At 30.1% G+C, this 20,849-nt stretch overlaps 2 protein-coding genes across 3 annotated transcripts; one reads left to right on the top strand and one right to left on the bottom strand.

Annotated features, from left to right (window-relative positions):
* Positions 1–1,374: 1,374 nt before the first annotated feature.
* On the top strand, positions 1,375–11,892 carry LOC130976535 (protein SIEVE ELEMENT OCCLUSION B-like). 2 transcript variants are annotated; one of them, XM_057901419.1, is made up of 7 exons: positions 1,375–1,577; positions 3,088–3,177; positions 4,976–5,445; positions 7,240–7,340; positions 7,729–7,874; positions 9,742–10,233; positions 11,105–11,892. In XM_057901419.1, exons 1-7 carry the CDS (start codon positions 1,386–1,388, stop codon positions 11,726–11,728), a joined length of 2,115 nt encoding a protein of 704 aa, XP_057757402.1. In that variant the 5' UTR covers positions 1,375–1,385; the 3' UTR covers positions 11,729–11,892. The 2 variants fall into 2 exon arrangements, with proteins under 2 accessions (XP_057757402.1, XP_057757403.1); XM_057901420.1 differs by having other exon boundaries at positions 7,243–7,340.
* Positions 11,893–12,541: 649 nt separating this feature from the next.
* Positions 12,542–20,397, bottom strand: LOC130974126 (protein argonaute 4-like). Its single transcript, XM_057898880.1, has 23 exons — positions 20,278–20,397; positions 18,891–19,140; positions 18,558–18,763; positions 18,243–18,464; positions 17,995–18,131; positions 17,821–17,918; positions 17,632–17,729; positions 17,303–17,465; positions 17,086–17,202; positions 16,893–17,000; positions 16,209–16,271; positions 16,001–16,114; positions 15,753–15,918; positions 15,566–15,678; positions 15,175–15,312; positions 14,541–14,671; positions 14,266–14,331; positions 13,878–13,941; positions 13,687–13,798; positions 13,543–13,616; positions 13,207–13,301; positions 13,086–13,117; positions 12,542–12,977 (listed from the first exon to the last, which is right to left on the bottom strand). Exons 2-23 carry the CDS (start codon positions 19,134–19,136, stop codon positions 12,802–12,804), a joined length of 2,739 nt encoding a protein of 912 aa, XP_057754863.1. The 5' UTR covers positions 19,137–19,140; positions 20,278–20,397; the 3' UTR covers positions 12,542–12,801.
* Between the last annotated feature and the right edge of the window lie 452 nt (positions 20,398–20,849).

The following is a 20,849-nucleotide window of genomic DNA, read 5'->3' on the forward strand; positions in this document are numbered from 1 at the left end:
ATAACCATCCGAACCCTAAATTATAAATAATTTTCACCCGGCAGCCACCCGTGTAGCCCCTTCCCTTGTTACCGTCGTGAGATCGTCATCAAACAACCATCTACGTAGTTATTAAAATAATCATCTGTCTACCTAGTGAAATGACCATCTAACATTTGCTAATTGTATATACTTAAACTGAATCGAACAAAATAACCATCCAATTAAGAATTAAAATAACCATCTACATACCTAGTGAATTGAATATCCAGCACATTTGAAGGGTAGAAAGAGTCGATAGCAACTAGATTGTGAAAGAGAGCAGAATTAAATTAGAGGTGTTAAAGAAGAGAGAAAATAGAGCTAAAGATTTTGTATCTTCATTGATTATGGATAGTAGATATATAACACATGGATAACATGCGTCTCAAACAGCGCGACGGGAGGCGGCAGCCTACGAGATGGGGCTTACACGGCCTGCGGTGGGGCCTGCACGGCCAGCGGCGGGTGGTCAGTGGTAACGAGGATGCACGGGACTGTTGCGGCGCAGTCTTCCGTTGCTACGGTGCGCAAGCGGAACGCGGAGAAACTGGACAACGTCGACTGGGGTTTTGGATGGTGGCAGTTGGTGTTCCTGGTGGTGACGAACCGGAGTGATGGAAAGAGAATGGGCGAGAGAAAGGTTCGGCAAAACGGAAATCACACATGGAGAGGAAAAGTTACCGTATAATAACTGCACCATTTGCAAATCCTTATTTTTTTGAAATTCAAACAGTAAAATTATTTGAAATTAATTAAATTAATTATCATCTGATTTTAATATTCTTTTTAACACTATTATTCACATTGTCCACTAAACTTGTCTCCTTATACTTTTCCTTTTGCAATTTGTATTTTTACATTGTTGAATCCACCTAGTCTTCTAGACCATAGCTTTACATATGGGAATCATAAAATTTTTTATGAGTTATTTAGACTCGAATTCTTCTTTTAATTTTATTCTTAATATTTTCGGTTTTTTCAATTTTGTTCCAATTATTTTTTATTTATGTCAAAATTATCCATTGACGTTTTAAATTTTGTCCCTGATGTTTTAAATGGAATTAACGTCACAAAATAATTTTGACACAAATTAAAAATATTAGAGATAAAATTAAATATGTAAAATATTTTTAAAAAATCACAAATATTAAAACACTCTTCTTTTACAAAAATACGTTGTCATATTTTCTGGCCAACACTAGGTTAATTTTCCTTTTTATTTTATTTCTTTATTTATTATTGTGGTGTGATATAGGTAGGCATAGCATTATAAAGTGCTGTTTGGCCTCTTTCCAAAAATGTATAAATAGATCCTGATATGCCATTGAACTAAATATATGTAGCCATCATCATTCATTTCCAATATGTCGAATTATCAAATTGCAAGTAGCAATGTGCTGCAAAGCCCTCTTGAACTAGATGATGATCAAATCCTTGAGAATGTATACAAAACCCATTTCCATTGTGTTGAAAAATGTGACGTTCAATGTCTTCACAGTGTTGCTTCAAATGTTATACACCACTCTATTGCAATTACTGATTGCCTCATCAACAAGGTAATTTACTTCGCTTTATTTCCTTCTTTATCATATCATGTATAAATCAAGGTGAAAATTCAAGTGCACTCCACTTCACGTGAAATTGATGCCTTGGTGGTTGAGAGCAGTTAGATGATTTGACTGATTTGACTAAATTTTTATCTAACAACTTGCAGTCATCAACTTTACGTAAAGTCAACTGCAACTGAGTTTCCACCATAAATCAAACATATATATTAACAACTTGTTTTACTTTTCTTTTTATTTTTTTCTAGTTTATATTGAGTTCATGTCAAGATATCTAATTTTTGTCTAAATGTCATGTATATTTAATAAAAGGTGGAAATTCACATGCAGTCGTCTTTTTCATGTGAAGTTGATAACTAAGAGCCGTTAGATGATTTGACAGATTTAATTAAATTGTTATTTAATGACTCTTAATTATCAACTTCATATAAAAATAACTGTATGTGAGTTTTCATTTTAATGAAATATAAATTTCTGACAAATTAGTAAAGCATTTTTTATTTTACGTGATAATATCAATTATTGTTTATTAATTAATCTTAAATCATTTTCTTTATATATTAAAAATTTGTAAGTTGTTATAACATTTTAAATTTCTTTGGTTTATCATCAAGATCGAATGATTGATGAAATATTTAACATTTTAAATTTCTTGAATTTTATATAAATAATTATTGACAAAAAATTGATGGGTACATACAGTAGTATAAAGTGTAAACTAGGTGAATCAAATTAATTTAGAACTATTTTTTGTTCTTTATATGTGAAAAAAAAATACTGGCTATGCAACGTGTATACCAAAAATCAATCACCAAAATTAGTCACATTATTAAATATATATTAGAATATAAATACACATTGAAAATAAATTAAACTATATATGTATTTATACACAAATACATTGATAACTAATTTTAGTGGTTGATTTTGGTATACAAATAGTATTTTTGAAAAAATATATAATCTATCTAAAGTTAAAGTAAAAGTTTTATCTCGCTGCAAAAAATAAAAAATATTTTACATGGCTGAAATATTAATAATAGTAGTAGTAAATAGTAAATTAATGTTCCGAACATGAGAATGTTAAGTTTAAAGATAGATAGATACATTGGATTAAAAAGATAGATAGATACATTTTTCTATATGTATATATATAAAGAAAATTAAGATAGTTTAATTTTGATCAATTAAACTTATTCCTTTAAGTTATATTCCAACGTATTCTTTAACCACTAAATTATAATTCCTTTTTATATTTATTGCGTTAACAAAAATGTGGCTTATTGGACATAGAGTGTCCGGCAAAGTGTTAGTTTAAAGAATAAATTAAAGACTACACTAACTACTCCCCCTAATTAACTCTAAAACAATTTAATATTAAAAAAATAACTATTTTATTTTTAATTATTTATTCTGTATATTAATAATCCAAACCAATTCCCAGCAATCATTTTAACTTATAAAATCAACAAAATTTACAATATTTTTATTTTGTTAACAGGGTAGCCAGCAGAGTGATCAATTCCATGAAGGATCGAGCTTCGGTTGTGTTCAACAACTCACGGCTAAACTAAAACGGATTGCTTGCCAGGTGAATGAGACTCGAACCCAAAATTTTTAGCTGAGGAGAGAAAGATTATATCATTTGAATTATAGGTGACTGTTAAACATTTTATGTGGATATATATAAATAACTAAATGTTATATGTAATTCATTACAAATCAGGTGTTTTATTGTTAAACAAAAAATTATTGCTTGGAATAATGAATTTCTCAACATCATAAATATATTTATAACAAAACAATATAAATTATTTACAATGTATTAACTGAAAGAATTATAACACGATTATTCTTAATAAATTATACACTCACTTTTTTTAGTTGGATACAAGTAATAATTAACTAACAAAACATAGAAAGCTGGAATAATAGTCATGTTTGTACTATCCAAAAGTTACCATAAATTATAATTATCAAAACCAAACTCGTAGTTAATTCGACCAGAATATTGGATCACTGGCATTACTGATTAAATCAGTAACTAGATAATAATTAAATAATTATATAAAATTATATTTTATTTTTTTCATAATAAATATTTTTTAAATTTTATTTTATATTAAATTAATTATTATTTTTAATTTTGATTATTCAGTAAGTAGTGTATACCTAGTAAGTAGTGTATACCTATTACATACTTCAAGTATTTATTAAGACAATTTCACAAAATTATAGAAACAAAAAATAAATTAATATTTAATAAATAATGTTTCTGTCTTCTTTTTTAATTTATAAAAATTTAAAAAAATTAATATTTATTTTATCAGTTGTGTATAATTAAAAAATACAATTAATTTGAGTAAAAATGAATTTGAAGTTAAAATTAAATTAATATAAAATAATTTAATTGAAGGTGGTATATGCTATATATTAATTAACATTTAAATCATGAATCAAATTAACTAGACCATTAGTTTAGTAGTTTTTTAGATGAATCGGGCAATCTAATCCGATTTTAGCAATACTATCATAAATAAAGTTTTTGTAATTCGAAAGAGAGAACAATGTAAATAAAAAAACAGTCAAATAATTAATATTTCATTATTGACAAGTGTATCAATTAAGATCAACCTAATTAATATTTAAATATCCTAATATTATTCTTTAATATTCCCTCTCAAACTTAATCTATATTGCAATTTGAGTTTGTAACTTAATAAATGAAAACAGTCACATAAAAAAATTATGAAAATTTGGGTGCAGACAAAACCCTTAGAACTTAACATGCAGACTCAATTGTAAAAAAAAAAAAAAAACGGAAAAATTCAAAATGAATAAGATACTTTGAGAATATAATACAAATTACTATTTATTTTTCTCTCTTGACTATTTATTTAAATTGAAGAACAAATTACCTTTGATCTCTACAACTTAAATATTTTTAATAGAATCTTAACTATTGAAATAATTAGTTGGAATAAGTATTGTTTTAGTCCCTAACGTTGAGGGTTAGAATCGAAACCAAACAACAACAATTTCTTGAGTTTAATAGTTGGAGACGGTTTCGATTCTAACCCTCAACGTTAGGAATCAAAACAATACTTATCCCTAATTAGTTTAGCCAACCTCTAATACATCAACTGATCAACAGGTCACCCTTTATAAAGACTGCATAAATTAATTATTTAAATAGTCAGATATTAATTAAAAAAATTAATTATAAAAAGATATTTTTTTTTCGAACAAACATCGCAGATGTTATGCACAGTATTTTTATCTTATATGAATATAAATTTAGTTTGAATCTAATATAATATGTCAGTATTTTTATCTTTTATAAGTACAAATAGTCATTTATTTTTTTATTTTTGGAACAAATATCGCAGATGTTATGCACAGGACGTGGCGATAAGTATGCGCATCACACAACAATGTTGATACTGGAACAGTTGAAGGCATATTCTTGGGATGCAAAAGCACTCATAGTTCAAGCAGCATTTGCCTTGGAGTTTGGAAAACTATCCCATATTCCACAAAGTCAAAGTCAAAGTCAAGGTGAAGTAGTTGACCAACTCCAGGAAGTTGAAAAGTCATTGGCGGAGTTGAACGGGCTTCCAAGCCTCCGGCAGAAGTCAGAAGAGCTTGTTATTTTGAATGGTTTGGTGAAGAAGGTAATGCAAATGATTGGATGCATCAGAGAGTGGAAGGAGCTGATAAGTAAAGAATATGAGATAAAAGAAGTTCCAATCTTGTCTCAAACTTTGCATCAGATCCCTGTCATTGTTTATTGGACCATCTTCACTTTTGTCACTTGTACTGCTCAAATTAATTACTTCACTACCACTCATCATACCAAGTAAGCTTTATATTTATTAATTTTAACAATAATTAATATGGAGTCACTCAAATAAAGACGTTTAAAACGTTTTTTTTAAGATATTTTTTAATAATTAAAATTCAATATGTATAATTGATTAAATCGTATTATTTTTTATCAAAATTAGATCAGATAAATTGATTTGGCCAAAAAATCAGTAAACTACTCCTTGAACCGATATAAATTAATATTTTTTATAAAAATAACTATAATATCTCTATTATAAAAATAACTATAATATCTCTATTATAAAATACTCCTAACCCTTCTCTTTTCTCTTTGTCGTCATAAAGTTAGAATTTAGAGTTCTCAAAATTTAAAATATATAATAAAAGTATTTTAATTATTTTCTATAATAACGTTATTGTAGTCATTTTTATAAAAAAAAAATATTAATTTAGACTAGTTCAATATTTGATTTACTAATTTTTCGACCAAATCAATTTATCTGATCTAATTTTGGCAAAAATAACATAATTTAATCGATTATATGTATTAAATGTTAATGTATTAAATTTTAATTACTAAAAAACATCTTTAAAAAAAGACGTTTTAAGCGTCTTTATCTGAGTGGCTCCCTAATTAATAAAGTAAAAATTCACGTGCAGTTATCTTTATGCAAAGTTGATATTTAAGAATCGTTAGACGATTTTACACGTTTGATTAAATCATTATCTAACAATTCTCAACTATTAACTTCGTATAAAAATAACTGTGTATAAATTTTCACTAATTAATAAATACTAAATAAGATAAATTTAGACTATTTTAGCTTAATTTTTGTAATCTTTCAAATATTATTATATTACTTATTACTTAACCATTTCATTATTCCTTTTTCTATACTCATCCATTCTTTTAAAACACAATGGTAGCGGTACTGAAAATGATGTTTAAACTGTAATTATATTCATTTATTTTTATCTATTTCATCTTTTAAGTTCTTAATTTTAAGTTAACATTTTTAATAAATACTAATTTTAATATGTATAATTAATATTATCCAAAATATATTGAATACGTTTTATCCTTTTAGAATATTAAATAATGCATTTGAATATGAATTTTTGGTTTTAAAAACTAGAAGAATATATTTATTCTTCCATGTGTACATTTGCTTAATTAAGTTTTAAGTAAGAAAATTTCTTTTTAATTTTTACTACTGTAGGTAAGATATTTATACTTAGTTTGGTAGAATTCTTTGAAAAAATGCTTCACTTTTTTTTATTTAATAAATAAAAAGAATTATGTGCTTATTTGCAGTTTTTAAAAGTTATTAATATTCTCAAAAGTACCTAAATAGGTGCTAATAAAAAAAGTATTTTAAAATTTAGTTTATACTTATTAAAATTAAAATAATCTAATATAATTTCATAAAACCTCGTAAGTTAATAAATATTTAAATTTATCATTATATTTATAGTTATTATAATTGATTTAAATTTTAAAAATTATTTTATTAAATATAATTATTGTTGCTTATACTTTTTAAAAATTATTTTTAATTTTATTTATTAAATTTAAGTGTTACAACTAAAAATTTATTTTTTAAAAACCAATTTTAATAAGTTATTTTCGAAAAGTTAAAAGTTAAAACAAGTCATGAATGCATTTAATTTTTAAAACAATTAATATATTATTACTCTATATTGTAAAACACGTATCCAAAATATTTAACCTTCAGGTTTCCCTTCTTTACAAAAGCAACCCTCTAAATTTTATATTTTTCCATATAAAGAATACAATTTAATTACTAAAATTGTTTCCATCCAGCAGGGATAACAGATATGAATTGCCCAAGCATTTTGATCATAGGCTTGATGGTATTCTTAAAAGTTTTCAGGAAAACCTAGAAGACTGCAAGAAACAAATAGGTTAGTTATGACTTATGATTGTTAATACACACACTTTTTTACGGAAATATTTGATAACAAAAAGAATTAACCAAAAATAATATCAACTTATGTTATTTAGTATTTATTAATTATTATTATTAAAATTAATAAATATTAAATACGATAAATTTAAATTTTTTTTTTATCTTTCTAACATTATCACCAAGGTAAAAATTCATGTGCAATCGATTTTACGTGAAATTGATAGTTGAAGATAAAAATTTAATCAAATCGGTCAAATCATCTAACAACTCTCAACTATCAATTTTACGTAAAATCGACTGTACCTGAATTTTTATCTTAGTCCAAACTAACTAGCAATTGATGTCAAATTCTAATAAAACATTTTGTGTGAACCCTAATACAGAAACAATAGAAGATTACACGAAGCGTAAGAATATCATTTATGGCGGTAATAAAGATATTGTGAGGGTTTTGAGAGCTCTTATCATCTCCACTCATCAGTACTCGGACTCAAGGCAAATAGTTTATTGTGGCCTCAATGGACAACCGGTAACAAAATATAAATAAAATTCATCAATGACTCTATTTATTAGGCTTAATTACTCTTCAATTTCATCAAATTTTTAATTAAGTTGTTATAATTTAAAATTCGTAATTTGGTATTTGTATTAGATAAAAAAATAGATTCTTTCTAACTAATATTTTGGTTAAAAAATATTTTTTTTGTTTGGAATATTTATTTATGTGTTGAAGTAGGATGAATTACGAAATACTTTAAGCATAAATATTTTAGTAATATTTTGTTTTATTTTTTAAAAATAACAACTAATAAGAATTTAATTAAAATTTTTTATTTAATATAAAAATTTAATTAAAAATTAAAAATTCAATCATGCTAGATATGTTATCAAATCAGTTATTTATATAAAATATATGTTGTAATATAAAATAGATATTAAAAATGAATTAAATTAACGTATATTTATACATAAATAAATAATAACTAATTTAATTGTTGATATTTTATATATATATATCTAATATTTCTTTTAAAAAATTGATAAAATTATATAAGCTAACAAAGTAATTAAATCACTTATTTACTACCACCCTATCCCTTATTATTATATTTCTATGTTGTTCATCTTTTCGACTATTTATGAGTGGTGGTATTTTTTTTAGGAATACCCGAACCAATTCTCAAATTTCAGTCGGATAATTTAGTCCTTAATAAATTTTAATTATTAAATTAATCATAAATTTTTATTTCATTAAATAAATTAATTTCCAAGTATTAGAGACTAAGAACTCACCTATATGAAAAAACAAATCTATAAATTTTGAAAATTTGTAGACTATCATGTGTTTTTTAAATAATAATAAAAATTGATGGGATAAAATTATTATCATCTAAAAGATGAATTTGATATAGAAACTAAATTATTTAGATGAAAAATTGGTGAGGGATTTAATTATTAAAATTTATTATTAAAGATCAAATGTTGACTAAAAATATTTTGTAGATTGATTTGGGATATATATATATATATATATATATATATATATATATATATATATATATATATATATATATATATATATATATATATACTCTTATTTTTCTTTAGGTATGTTTCCTTATTTATTGTCACGTTACACTAACCAACCAGTATCAGAAAATTGTTCATTAATCTATTAATTAACAAAAATCTTAATTGGCATATATGTAATTTGCATAATAGTTAGAATTCTGATTTAACTTTTAAAAATCTTTTGATATTATAATTTTAAATGAGTCAATCAATTTTATAAAATTTGTACGAGATCTGACAATTTTACGATTTAAATATTGTTAACTATAAAGTACGGACATTTTACTGAGTTGTCGTGTCTGCATGTCGGACGTATTTCGAATATGACACTAGTCCAACACGCGTATCTGCGGCTATGTCCAATCGTATCTTAATAAAAAATAAAAAATTATTTTCCGAACACGCTTGGACACTCCTAAATACCATCACGTGTCAACGTGTCCCATCTTATTCTTAACATATATTTTTGAAATAAATTTAGATATATTATATTATTATTTATTAAAATAAAAAATTATTTTAAATATTTGATATAATTAAAATAAAATAATTAAAAATAAGTAAAAAATTAATTTATATTTTAATATCAATAAAATATTAAAATATCATTACGATTTATCTAAAAAATACTTTATATTCTATATGTATGCGTGTCTCCGTAATTCGCGTGTCGACATATTCTATCCCGTATCAATGTCCGTGCATCATAACTTGTTAATATTTTACGTTTTACACGTACTTAATTTACTTTTTCGATTTTATCATAAATTTCGATTTTTTTTCTACCTTGGACTGATCTGAGATTAATTACTATGATGGCATAGGTGAAAATTGAGGATCTGAAGAAGAAGCATGTGTTGTTGTTCATCTCGGGACTGGAGAACATTCAAGATGAAATTAAGCTCTTAAAGGGAATATATGAAAAGCTGAAAGAGGAACCAAGAGAAGTAGAGGGGTATAGGAAAGAGGATTTCAAGATTCTTTGGATCCCCATTGTGGATGAATGGAATGAAAGAAACAAGAAGGATTTGGAGAAGATGTTGGAGGACACTAAGATTGGATGGTATGTGGTGAAAGATTTCAATTTCAAAACAGGGATCCGTCTTATCAGAGAGGTGTTCAAATACAAAGACAAATCAATTATCCCACTCTTAAGTCCTCAAGGTCAGGTGGAAAATGATGATACCAAACTTCTTCTTTCTGTTTGGGGGATTGATGGCTTCCCCTTCAAGGCTTCTGATTACACTCGTCTCACTCAACAATGGAACTGGTTTTGGAATGAAATCACAAAACTCAATCCAAGGATGAAAGACTTTGTAAGTTCATTCTATGCATATGGGACTTGTATGAAAGAGGATAATAATTAAATTTGTGTCTAAAAGATCATTTATTTTTTAAATTAGTTTTTAAATAATTTTTTTAGTCATATTAATTCTTAAAAAATAAAATACAAGTCAAATTGATTATTCTGTTAGTTAAATGATGACGTGTCACATTAAGTGCCACGTGGCATGATGATATGGTAGGTTAATGCCACGTAGCACTTAACGTGACATGTCATCATCTAACTAACGAAATGATCAATTTGACTTACGTTTTATCTTTCAATGACTAATATAACTAAAAAAATCATTTGAAAACTAATTTGAAAATTGAGTGATCTTTCAAGGACGAATTTGACTATTAACCCTATATAAAAGTGAAAATAACAAATATAAGCGTATAAATATCAATGTTAATAATAAGGTAAAAACTCAGGTGCAGTCGACTTCACGTGAAGTTGATAGTTGAGAGCCATTAGATGAAAATTTAGTCAAATTATCTAACAACTCTCAGTTATCAACTTGACGTAAAGTCGACTGCACCTGAGTTTCCACCTAATAATAATTTACGAAATTACTCTTAACATTAATAGTTTAGTAGGTATTACTAATATTATTGAGGTTGAGTTGAGTGTGATATAACTAGAGAATAAAAAAATCGGCAATATTGGAGAAACAAAATAAATAGCCAAAACTTATCTTATTTAACATTTATTAATTATTACAATAATGAATGAATGTTAAATAAAACAAGTTCTGCATGTTGGTGTACGCCTAACAAAGTTGTATTTAATAATAGGGAGTAATGAGTTTATTTGGTACTTTAGTACATTGGATATAATTAGTGAGAAACAAAAAATTTCAGATTGAAGACGATTATTACATCTTCATCTTTGGAGGGACATCCAGCAAATGGATCGAAGAGTTTGAGACAGCTTTGAACACTTTGAAAAGGCAGATAGAAACCACCGTCCCAATCGAATTATATCGATTAGGGAGGGATGATTCCAGGGTTGTTCCACGCTTCTGGATCGCCATAGACAGCTTGCTAGCCAACAGGAAACACACGAAGGGTGGCGGCGGCGAGGGCGTTATGGACTTTTCAACAAGAGAGATGAAGAGGTTGTTGTTTCTTAAACAAGACCCAAAAGGGTGGGTCATACTTAGCAAAGGGTCAAATGTGAAGCTTCTTGGTCAAGGCGAGGTCATGTATCGAACGGTCAAAGAATTCGAGAAGTGGCCAAGGAAGTTGGATGACCAAGAAGTAAGCTTTGATGTTGCATTCAAAGAATACTATGAGAGGATCAAGCTTAAAGATGGTCCTCCCAAATGTGAGCATAGCGAAATTACATACCCCTCTGATATCCTTGCACGCATTCCATGCCCAAATGTTGATTGTGGCCGTTCAATGGAGGTCACATCTGTTAATTACAAGTGCTGCCATGGTCTTGAACAACCTAATGTTCCTCCTAGGAGTAATTTATGTTGAGTCAATTGTGCATGCCATGCATGCTCGAGTTATATTTACTTTAATTTAATGTGTTGTTATATTCGTAGTTAATGTTTACAAATGCATGTCTATGGTGTGTGGTCATTTATTTCCCTAAGACTGGGCAAGGCTAGCTAGTAAATAATGGCCTTCATGCAATTTAATTTGCCTTATTAATGTTATAGAATAATTTGTTTGAATAAACTGATAATTTTGTTGGTATATGGCTGCTTACATTACCTCCTCCACCAGCAATATTTCTCTTAGAATAAAATCACAAATAAACCACTGAAAATGACAAATAAAACGCTTTTAAATTAACCCCTCTTATTAGAATTAAAAACCATAATTTAGCATTAAAAAACATAATTTAAACTAACTTATCCATATTTACTATTTTAAAAAAACTTATTGATGTTTTTTTTCTTTTAAAGACTAATATGTTCAAAATATAAACCATCAGAATTTAGAATTTAGGTCTTCTAAATTTTGAATTTCACTAAATTTTGAATTTCACTTTAGAGAATAAAATATAATCTCTCTCATTTATTTAAGAAAGAAACTATTTAAAGATAGAAGTTCACACTTTACCCTCTAAAGTACAAACTCTAAAGTACAAATTCAAAATTTAGAAAATCTAAATCCCAGAATTTATGTCACTTTACTCTTTCTCTTATAAGCAAAACAATGCTATTGCGAAAATGAACATTTTATATATATTCCTTTGTCATAAACATCAGCACCGTGTTTCCCCATCTTTCATTGAAGAATATTCCTAAGATATTTTCAATAACCTCCAATAACACCGCTGGATAATCAAATATAATCAGATCTTAAACCAAACATAACTACAAAAGCATCTCAATACATTGCCACTTGAAAGCCAGTGCTAAACACATGCCATATATCACATAAAACAAAACAGTCTAAAACATAGACGATAAGTCTTAGGCTAACATGGCTAAGTCTACCAGTATCCAGAGTTAGATAGATAGTTAGATAGATAGCTAGCTAGATCTGAGCATGGTTTTTATGTACAAGCATTGCTTTCTCTCATAAGCAACTGAGACACCTCAGCAGAAGAACATTGAGTTGGAAACACTGTCCTGCAATTTCGGCAACTGCGGGACAGGGACAGCTCCAGCAGCACTCAGTCCACCATGACTTGAGGATGTCTCAGATTTGTCTTCAAATTTGAGGAAGTGCCCCACCTGGGTTGCAGCCAAGTGTGCGTAGCATATTGGAGCAACTGCGTAGGAGAGAAAATAGTACAAGTGTGTCAATCACAAAATTAAATCAGATATCAGATATCATACATGAATCTATCTAAATAGCCGGATGTGAAGCAAGAATTTACCAACAGAAATGGAAGTGGTGCTCCTCTGATACCTGTCATAAACAACAAACATCTAATGATAGGTTCCTTAAGACGCATGTGCATAATTCCAAATCAATACATGTCAAAAAGTTCCACTTACACATATGACAGAGAATGTACAAGCTCCTGTAGCTCATCAGCACTAAAACCAACCTCATCATGAAGAACATGGTAGTGTGTAGGCCTGCTAGTGCCCTGAGGAGGAAATTTTTGAAGGAATACAGAGAATATTACTAAAAGATAGACACCACGATATTCACAATAGTGATCGTTGACACACACACACATCTAGACCCCCAAACAGTTCATTTCGGGGCAACAATCAACTCGATGAAGACACACCTAACACGTCGAACCACACAACTACCACAAGCCACAAGCATGTAAATTAATCTTTATACTTAAAAAGAAGGGAAACAGAATATTGTATACTTACTATCATTCCAGCATGTGCACATAGGTAGAAATCATAGTTTCTTGGATGACAAATTTTGTTGTCAACAACAGTTCCTGTAAAGCAACAGGTTTAGTAAAAAGCCAAGTAGCCAACAATCTTTGGATAATCTGAACTGATATTTACCAGGTGGGACATTGTCAGGAGAACCAGACTGGAAGAATCTTGTGTGGTGGTTCTTCTGAGCAACTATAACCACAAACTTGGGCTCCCACTTTTCATCAAGGAATTTACATGCCTACAAAGTTAAAAGTCAACGTTAGCCCCTTTTACGACCAAAAATGTTTCCCAAATAGCAGAGTCAAAAGCTTATGAACCTCAATGATTTGATCAAGCTCTTTGTTCAAAACTTGATTGAACTGTGATTCACTAACACCATCCCTATATTCAGCATAATAAAGATACTACGTTTAGTTTCATCAGAAAAGAATCGCATAGTAATAAATCAGTATAACAAACAAGCATTGAACACCAAAAGCATTTTGTAGCTATTGGAAAAATACAACATGCAATGATCGCCATGTATCAACATCAAAACAAATATGCAGTAGGTTTGGAGCAGTTAAAAACATAAATGGCAAATGGGACACAGGAATTACACAACCCTAACATAGCAATAGTGACAAATCCCATTAACAAACACAATTTATTGGCAATACCTCAAGTGTTTTCAGCTCTAACTTCGGAGTTACAAGAAAAGATTACCTGAAAATAATTATATTGTCTGGCTTTCTCTTCGCAGAACTAACATAGAAATCAAGTAGAAGTTCCCTGCAGTTGATGAAACCGATCAAGCTAGGTACTTATTTCACATTGACCATATACATATAGTGTGAAGATTAATACAACATTAAACAGACTGCTCAAAAGCCACCGCTCTTACAAGGCAGAAAGAAATACTACAAGACATCATGGTATACAATCATGTGCCATCTAACACAGAAGCATAGTTTAATTATTTAACTACATGTAGATAGAACCTTATAATTCCATCATCATCTTTGTCAGATACTTTCTTGAACAGGTTATCTATCATTTCAACCTTTGCGGACTGGGTACGAACACAGGCCCTATACTTCGATATAAGAGGCCATTGTCTAGAGCTGACCACCTGCATACTCTCAGAAAACAGCAACATTTCATCAAGAAAAAAAAAGAAGGGTAGAATTAGATCAACCTGGCACCAATATATGCATTGATATAAAAATTATAGGGTAAAGTATATTTTGTCCTTAAGGTTTGCTAAAAGCTTCAAAAATATCCCGAAGTTTTATTTTGTTTCAATTTTGTCCTAGAAGTTTCCAATTTGCATCAAATATATCTCTATCGGCTAATTTTTCAAAAAATATAGGACTAATTCAGCAACAATTTCACAAGAACAACTTTCAACACAAGCAAATCAGACATAGTTATCATGCATTTGTTGGATTGGTCCTAAACTTTTGGAAAATTTAGCTGTCAGGGATATATTTGATGCAAATCCAAAACTTCCAAAACAAAATTGAAACAATAAAACCTAGTATTTTTGAAACTTTTGACAAACTTTAGGGACAAAAAATATACTTTACCCAAAATTATATTATATTCATTGAAAACATGACAATTATGATTTACCGCTGCAATTGAAGGAATATCAGATTGCCCTGGTGAGCCATGCGAAACATCCATGCCCAGGATAAGTGTGGGTGCTTTTGAAACGACTGGAAGAGCTGGAGAGTGTTCAACGCCTAATAATGTATTCAATCCACCAAGCTGCAGATCAAAAAAATAATTCAATTGAAAAGGAAGAAATAAAACAGAAGCCTGATGACTAGGCAACATAAAACAATGACAACCACCTTTGCTCCATTAGATGGGGAAAGGATGCAAAGTCATTCATTTATTCCCATGTTATTATCACTCAAGAGAAGGTGAGAAACAAGATATTAAAAGCTGGGTCATAGCCAAAATAATAAAATGTACAAAGCTGTTGCCCAATAGTACTAGAATACCATGCCCAACATACCTTGGCATTTATCTTCATCAAAACGTTAGTCAGAAACTGGTCATTGACCCTTAAAGGACACATGCACTGGCTGGCAATTCCATACTCGGTAAGATTTTTCTTTTTCCATGGACCTTCAATGTTAGAATAAATCTTTGTTCTCAATTATTTACACAAGATAAATGAAATCCACTTATTAATGACTAACCATAAATTTCACAGTTTTTCCTCTCGGGAATTAGACATAGAAGGAACTGAGGAACTCCAGGAAGTTTAGACTGGATGCTTTCAAACATCTTCTCCACTCTAACCATTGGTGGGGAACGCCTAAACTGGTGACTCTCTTCAAGCACATCAAATGGATCTTCCATTGACTGCAAAAACAAAAGCAGGAAAGAACATTTCAGTCAGTAGATCTTTCATACTTCTCAGCTGATACAAGGAGATGGAACTTACAATTCCTTTCGTTCCTGCAACTCTAATCATATCCCTCACAAGAGCTCTTACATCACATCGTGCAGAAAAGTTAACTACAGCCCACCGTTCTATCTTTATTGGCTGCACAAAACTCTGGAAAAGCATTTTTAAGTTATTAGAACCTCATACAGTACTGAGAATCTGGACCAGATGAAAATTTCAATGGAAATTGAACTAAACCGAATACCTTATTACTAAAATTCCATCTCCCATTCCTTGGATTTAAGTCCTCACCATTGCCAAGCTTCAACTATTGGAAAACATTCAATAATCAATATCAAACTATGAAAGTTAAAAACATAAGGTTACTGATGATTGACAATATAGGAGCCATGAGTCACCATACCATAATTAATTTTGCTTACAATATTGCTCAACCAATTTGTTTTATAATCTTAAACAACCAGAATCAACACAAAATAACAAAGAGAACAAAGTCATTTATATAGCATTTACATCCTTCAAAGAATTACTACCAGCAAGAACTTAACATCATTTTCTTAGATAGGTAAAAAAAAAGAAACAAAAAATAATACCAACACGCCACAAACAGCAAAGGGAACTTCAAAATAATTTATAATTCATCAGAGGCAGCCTAGCATTTAGATATGACAGTAGCAAAAAGAGAGTTTTTCCATATAAATCCATATTCCAAACAAAGGATTTTTAAAAAGGACTTTCATTTAGTTTCATGTGGGAGTCAAGAAAAAACAAGTTACTAGAGCATTTGCTAAATGAGAAAAATCATTTCTCGAACAAGTGACCTGCCAAGTCATAATTAAGAAAACCTCAGGTCACCAAGTTCAAATAAAACAAGGCAACACACAATAAACAAGTTTCAAGAGCACATTGACAGAGAAATATTAAATACCCTTGGTGAAGGCAGAACCCGACCATCCACTTGAGTAAAGCCAGTGCTTATAGAAATTCCACAATTTTGAAGCATAGGTTCAGAACCATAGTTGCTGGTTTTTAGTGCCTAACAAAACAATATTTAATAAGCTTCCTTAACCAAGACATAAGCAGTGTAACCACATCACTTAAAATTTAGAATAACAACATACATCAGATAAAACCCTCATCCTCTCTGGTGGCTTCTGCCTGGACTTCTCTACCAATGAAGCCCTTTGAAGCGTGGACAGCGCTTTTGTATAACGTTGCAAGGACACCAATTCACAAAGCTAAAACAACAGGAGAAGTAAATAACTTAGGTTTTAGTTAAGATCCAGAATGCTAAAATTGCAGCATGCAAAACCTGCAAAAATAAACACATTGATTCACCTCAATGGGGAAGTATGTCGGTCGTTTAGGCTTGCCAACATTGATACAAGGAAGCTCAGCAGAGTATCGAAGATCTATCCTACGAGCATTGACAAAATAATCATAAACAGTCACTTCTTCAGTACCATCATCACCATCCCTTCCACCTTTCTTAAGAGAAAACCTGCAAAATCCAAGCCATCACTGAAAACCTATACTCATCAAATAACAATTCTACTATCATAATGCACCATATATTCAAGTTTTATAATTTGACATCAAAGCCAAATGCATTTAGAGAAAATAAAGGGAGGAATAAAGAAAGAAATAGAGAGAGAGAGAGAAGGTACGTCTGATCTCGGCATGGGAGTTCACTGAGACCTGTAATTTTGTACTCTTGATTGGATGGGCTTACTTTAATCCTCAGATTTTTTAGGGTCCTTTTGGCCTGTTTAAAATAAAAAGAGTAACAGACAGGCCTTTGTGTAAAATAATCAAACAAAAGAGTAATAAATTAAGTTTTTCAACAGCATTGTTACCTTTGCCCAGTCAAGCTGAAATGGATCTCGCACATTTTGATTGGCAATTAGGAAGTCCACAACAGGTCCAGGCTGGATTGTCATAGTAGTTGTGACATCTAAACGAATTGGATGATTATAGGAGTTAGACAAAAAGCCTTGATGAGAAGGTTGTACACAGTACACAGATCTAACCTATGTTCAGAGACAGGCCACTCTGAGTAGTTCTGAAACTTGAATGGAATCCTCTGCAGCCAAGCACACCACCTCCAACTTCAGCAAAATTCCTTGGGTCATTGTGGAAGAAGGATTGCCGAACTAGGAGGCAACCTCTGCAATAGACAAATGCACAGTTGAGAACTATGGTTTGGTGCCTTGTAAATTATAATGCATCAAAATGTTAGAAAACATGTTATGACAAGTAAAATGAAGAAAGGTCTTACTGTTTAGCAGCATGTTGCCTCAATATAATATCGAGCACTCTGATGGCTTCTTGGAAATTCTCCGATTCCTGCCCACGCAAGGCATTGGCAATGGCCTGCATTGGAATTTTGGCGGCATAGCTAATCTCTACTTTAAATTTCTTCGCACGATACGGGCGTCGCATCCTCTTTTTGTCACTTTCATTGTCCCCATGACCATCAGGGCTACAGTTACCATTATTTCTTCACAAGAAAAAATAAAAGGTTACACACTGCTGAAACAATGATCTGAAACTCTATGGAAGGCTAAAACAATTATATGCTTGTCATTTCTACCTATTCGAAACAACATCCTCCAGAACAACTTCAAACTCAAGCTTGTTGCTTGGAAGAGCACCAATGGTAAACAGACTTTTCTCCCCGTCATATGCGAAGTCCTTACCATTTAACTCAGAAGCATACGTCTCATGCACCCTATCCATTATCCTTCTCCCGAAACCCTTACCTTCTACAGGGCGTCCATCTTCATAAGCAAACGCAACCTGTTCAAATAACATAACAAGTGACAACAGTCATATTTGGGTAATTAGAATAAACCTGAATAATAATAATAATAATAATAATAATAATAATAATAATAATAAACAAAGGAATGTGAGAGGGACATACGCTATAATGGAAGAAATTTCCATCATTGTTAGTGACATTAACTTTGAAGTGATTGGTTTGAAGAGCTATCTTCATTCCTTTTGATCCCAGCCCACGCCTGGCGATCGGAAGGCGAGAAACCTTTTTCTTAACAGGTTCAGCAAGTGCGTCTTCTGCTTTAACTGGGACAACATCAGGTGGAACAACAGGGGGTGGTGGTGGCAGGGATGCCTCGGTACCATTTCCATCCAGCTCAGATGAATCCATATCCCTATTTCGGATAACATACAAGGTAAGAATTGAAATAAACTTGGACTTGGAGTGTATAATATCAAAAGATATGAACAATCTGAAAAAGTTGAGTAAATGAAACAAATTGTATAATATGAAGCTCAGTACAAAATAGCAAAAATATCGACTCAAGTAACCAATAGGCTAAAAAAATCACATGACACAAGGAACCAATCCCCGATAATAACCAGAAAAGGTAGTAATTAACATCAAATCTATCAAAACAGCCATTGAAATAACCAAAACATAAACTATGAGAGAAACAGCTCATCTTTTCTTTTTCCCTTTTTTTCTTTTTTTTTTTTCTTTTGTGTGTAACCAAACGACTTATGAAACATTAATTCAGTCTTCAAGATATTTGTAAGATCACATAAGACTAACGTGAAATGAAAATTACTCTTAAGCACCAAAGTAAGGTTTATCTCGTTTTCTTTTTTTTTTCTTTTTTACAACTGCAATACAGTGTCAAATGAATCACTACTAATATTTAAATTAAAAAGTAAAATAATAAAAATATAAAATGTCATTATTTTACAGAAAGGAAATGGAGTCTTATTTGACAGAAAACAAGTGAAGAAAATGAAAAATTACCATGAAAAACGTCATTCAAAGCTGAAACAAAGTAAGATGCTGACATAGATTTAAGAAAATAAAAAAATAAAAAACAGAAAGTACAAAACGAAGACATGCAATGAGAGTTAAAGCTAGCGAAAGAGCCAAAAAGCCCAAAAAAGACAGCATTTGTACGGAACAGAGTTTTCTACTTCTGAAGAGCTAAAAAAGATTACTAAAAAAAATTGAGAGGGAAGCATCATTTCTGAAAGAAAATGCAATTTCGAAAACGTTTCCCAAATCATATACAACGAAAGTGAAAACAAGAACAAGATCAGACGCATGCAGAAACTCAAACATTACAAACTCAAAATTCTAGAACAGCATTGTATGATCTCACAATGTAACAAAACGAAAATAACCTTTTTCGAGTTTTAGCAACACGGAAGAAGAGAAACAACAAAAACAAATTTAGTGATGAAAATGAGAAATTGCGGTGTTAGAGTGAATTTTGAAGTAAAAATAGGTGACAAGAGGAAACAAAACGCATATTTCATTTTCTTACCCAAAGAGTGAAGACACACTGGCTGTGGCTGAAACTGAGTATGCAGAAGAACCCTAAAACCTAAAAGTAACTGAGAGCAGAAGAAAGGACGCAAAGCGCAGTGAAGTGAAAAAACACTGGGCTGTGGGCTTCTTGGAAATAGTCAAATACGAAAATATATCCTCTCAAATTTTTTTCTAGATGGTCTAGTAAAATATGATCTTTTATCTTATATTTTTAAATAATAAAAAAATAATTTAATGAGTGATTTTAATATAAATATATATAATATAATTTTAAAAAATTATAATTTATTCAACAATATATGTCTCTCAATTTTCTCCTTTTTCTTTTTTCTAATGCTTATATTAATAATTAATTAATATTATCATTTTTTAAATTAGAGTCTAACTATACATTCAAGGATTTTTGACAACCAAATCCAATTAAGTTGGCCTAAACTCAACAAAAACTACTTTTATTATATCCGTGTGTGAGCGTTTCAATAACGCAAAACATATTCTTCTTTGTCTTCATTTTCTGCTTCTCCTTTTCCGTTTCGTCCTCTTTCTCCTCCTAATCATCCTCCTCCT

Source organism: Arachis stenosperma, chromosome 4, assembly GCF_014773155.1.
Source record: "Arachis stenosperma cultivar V10309 chromosome 4, arast.V10309.gnm1.PFL2, whole genome shotgun sequence".
Lineage (NCBI taxonomy): Eukaryota > Viridiplantae > Streptophyta > Magnoliopsida > Fabales > Fabaceae > Arachis > Arachis stenosperma.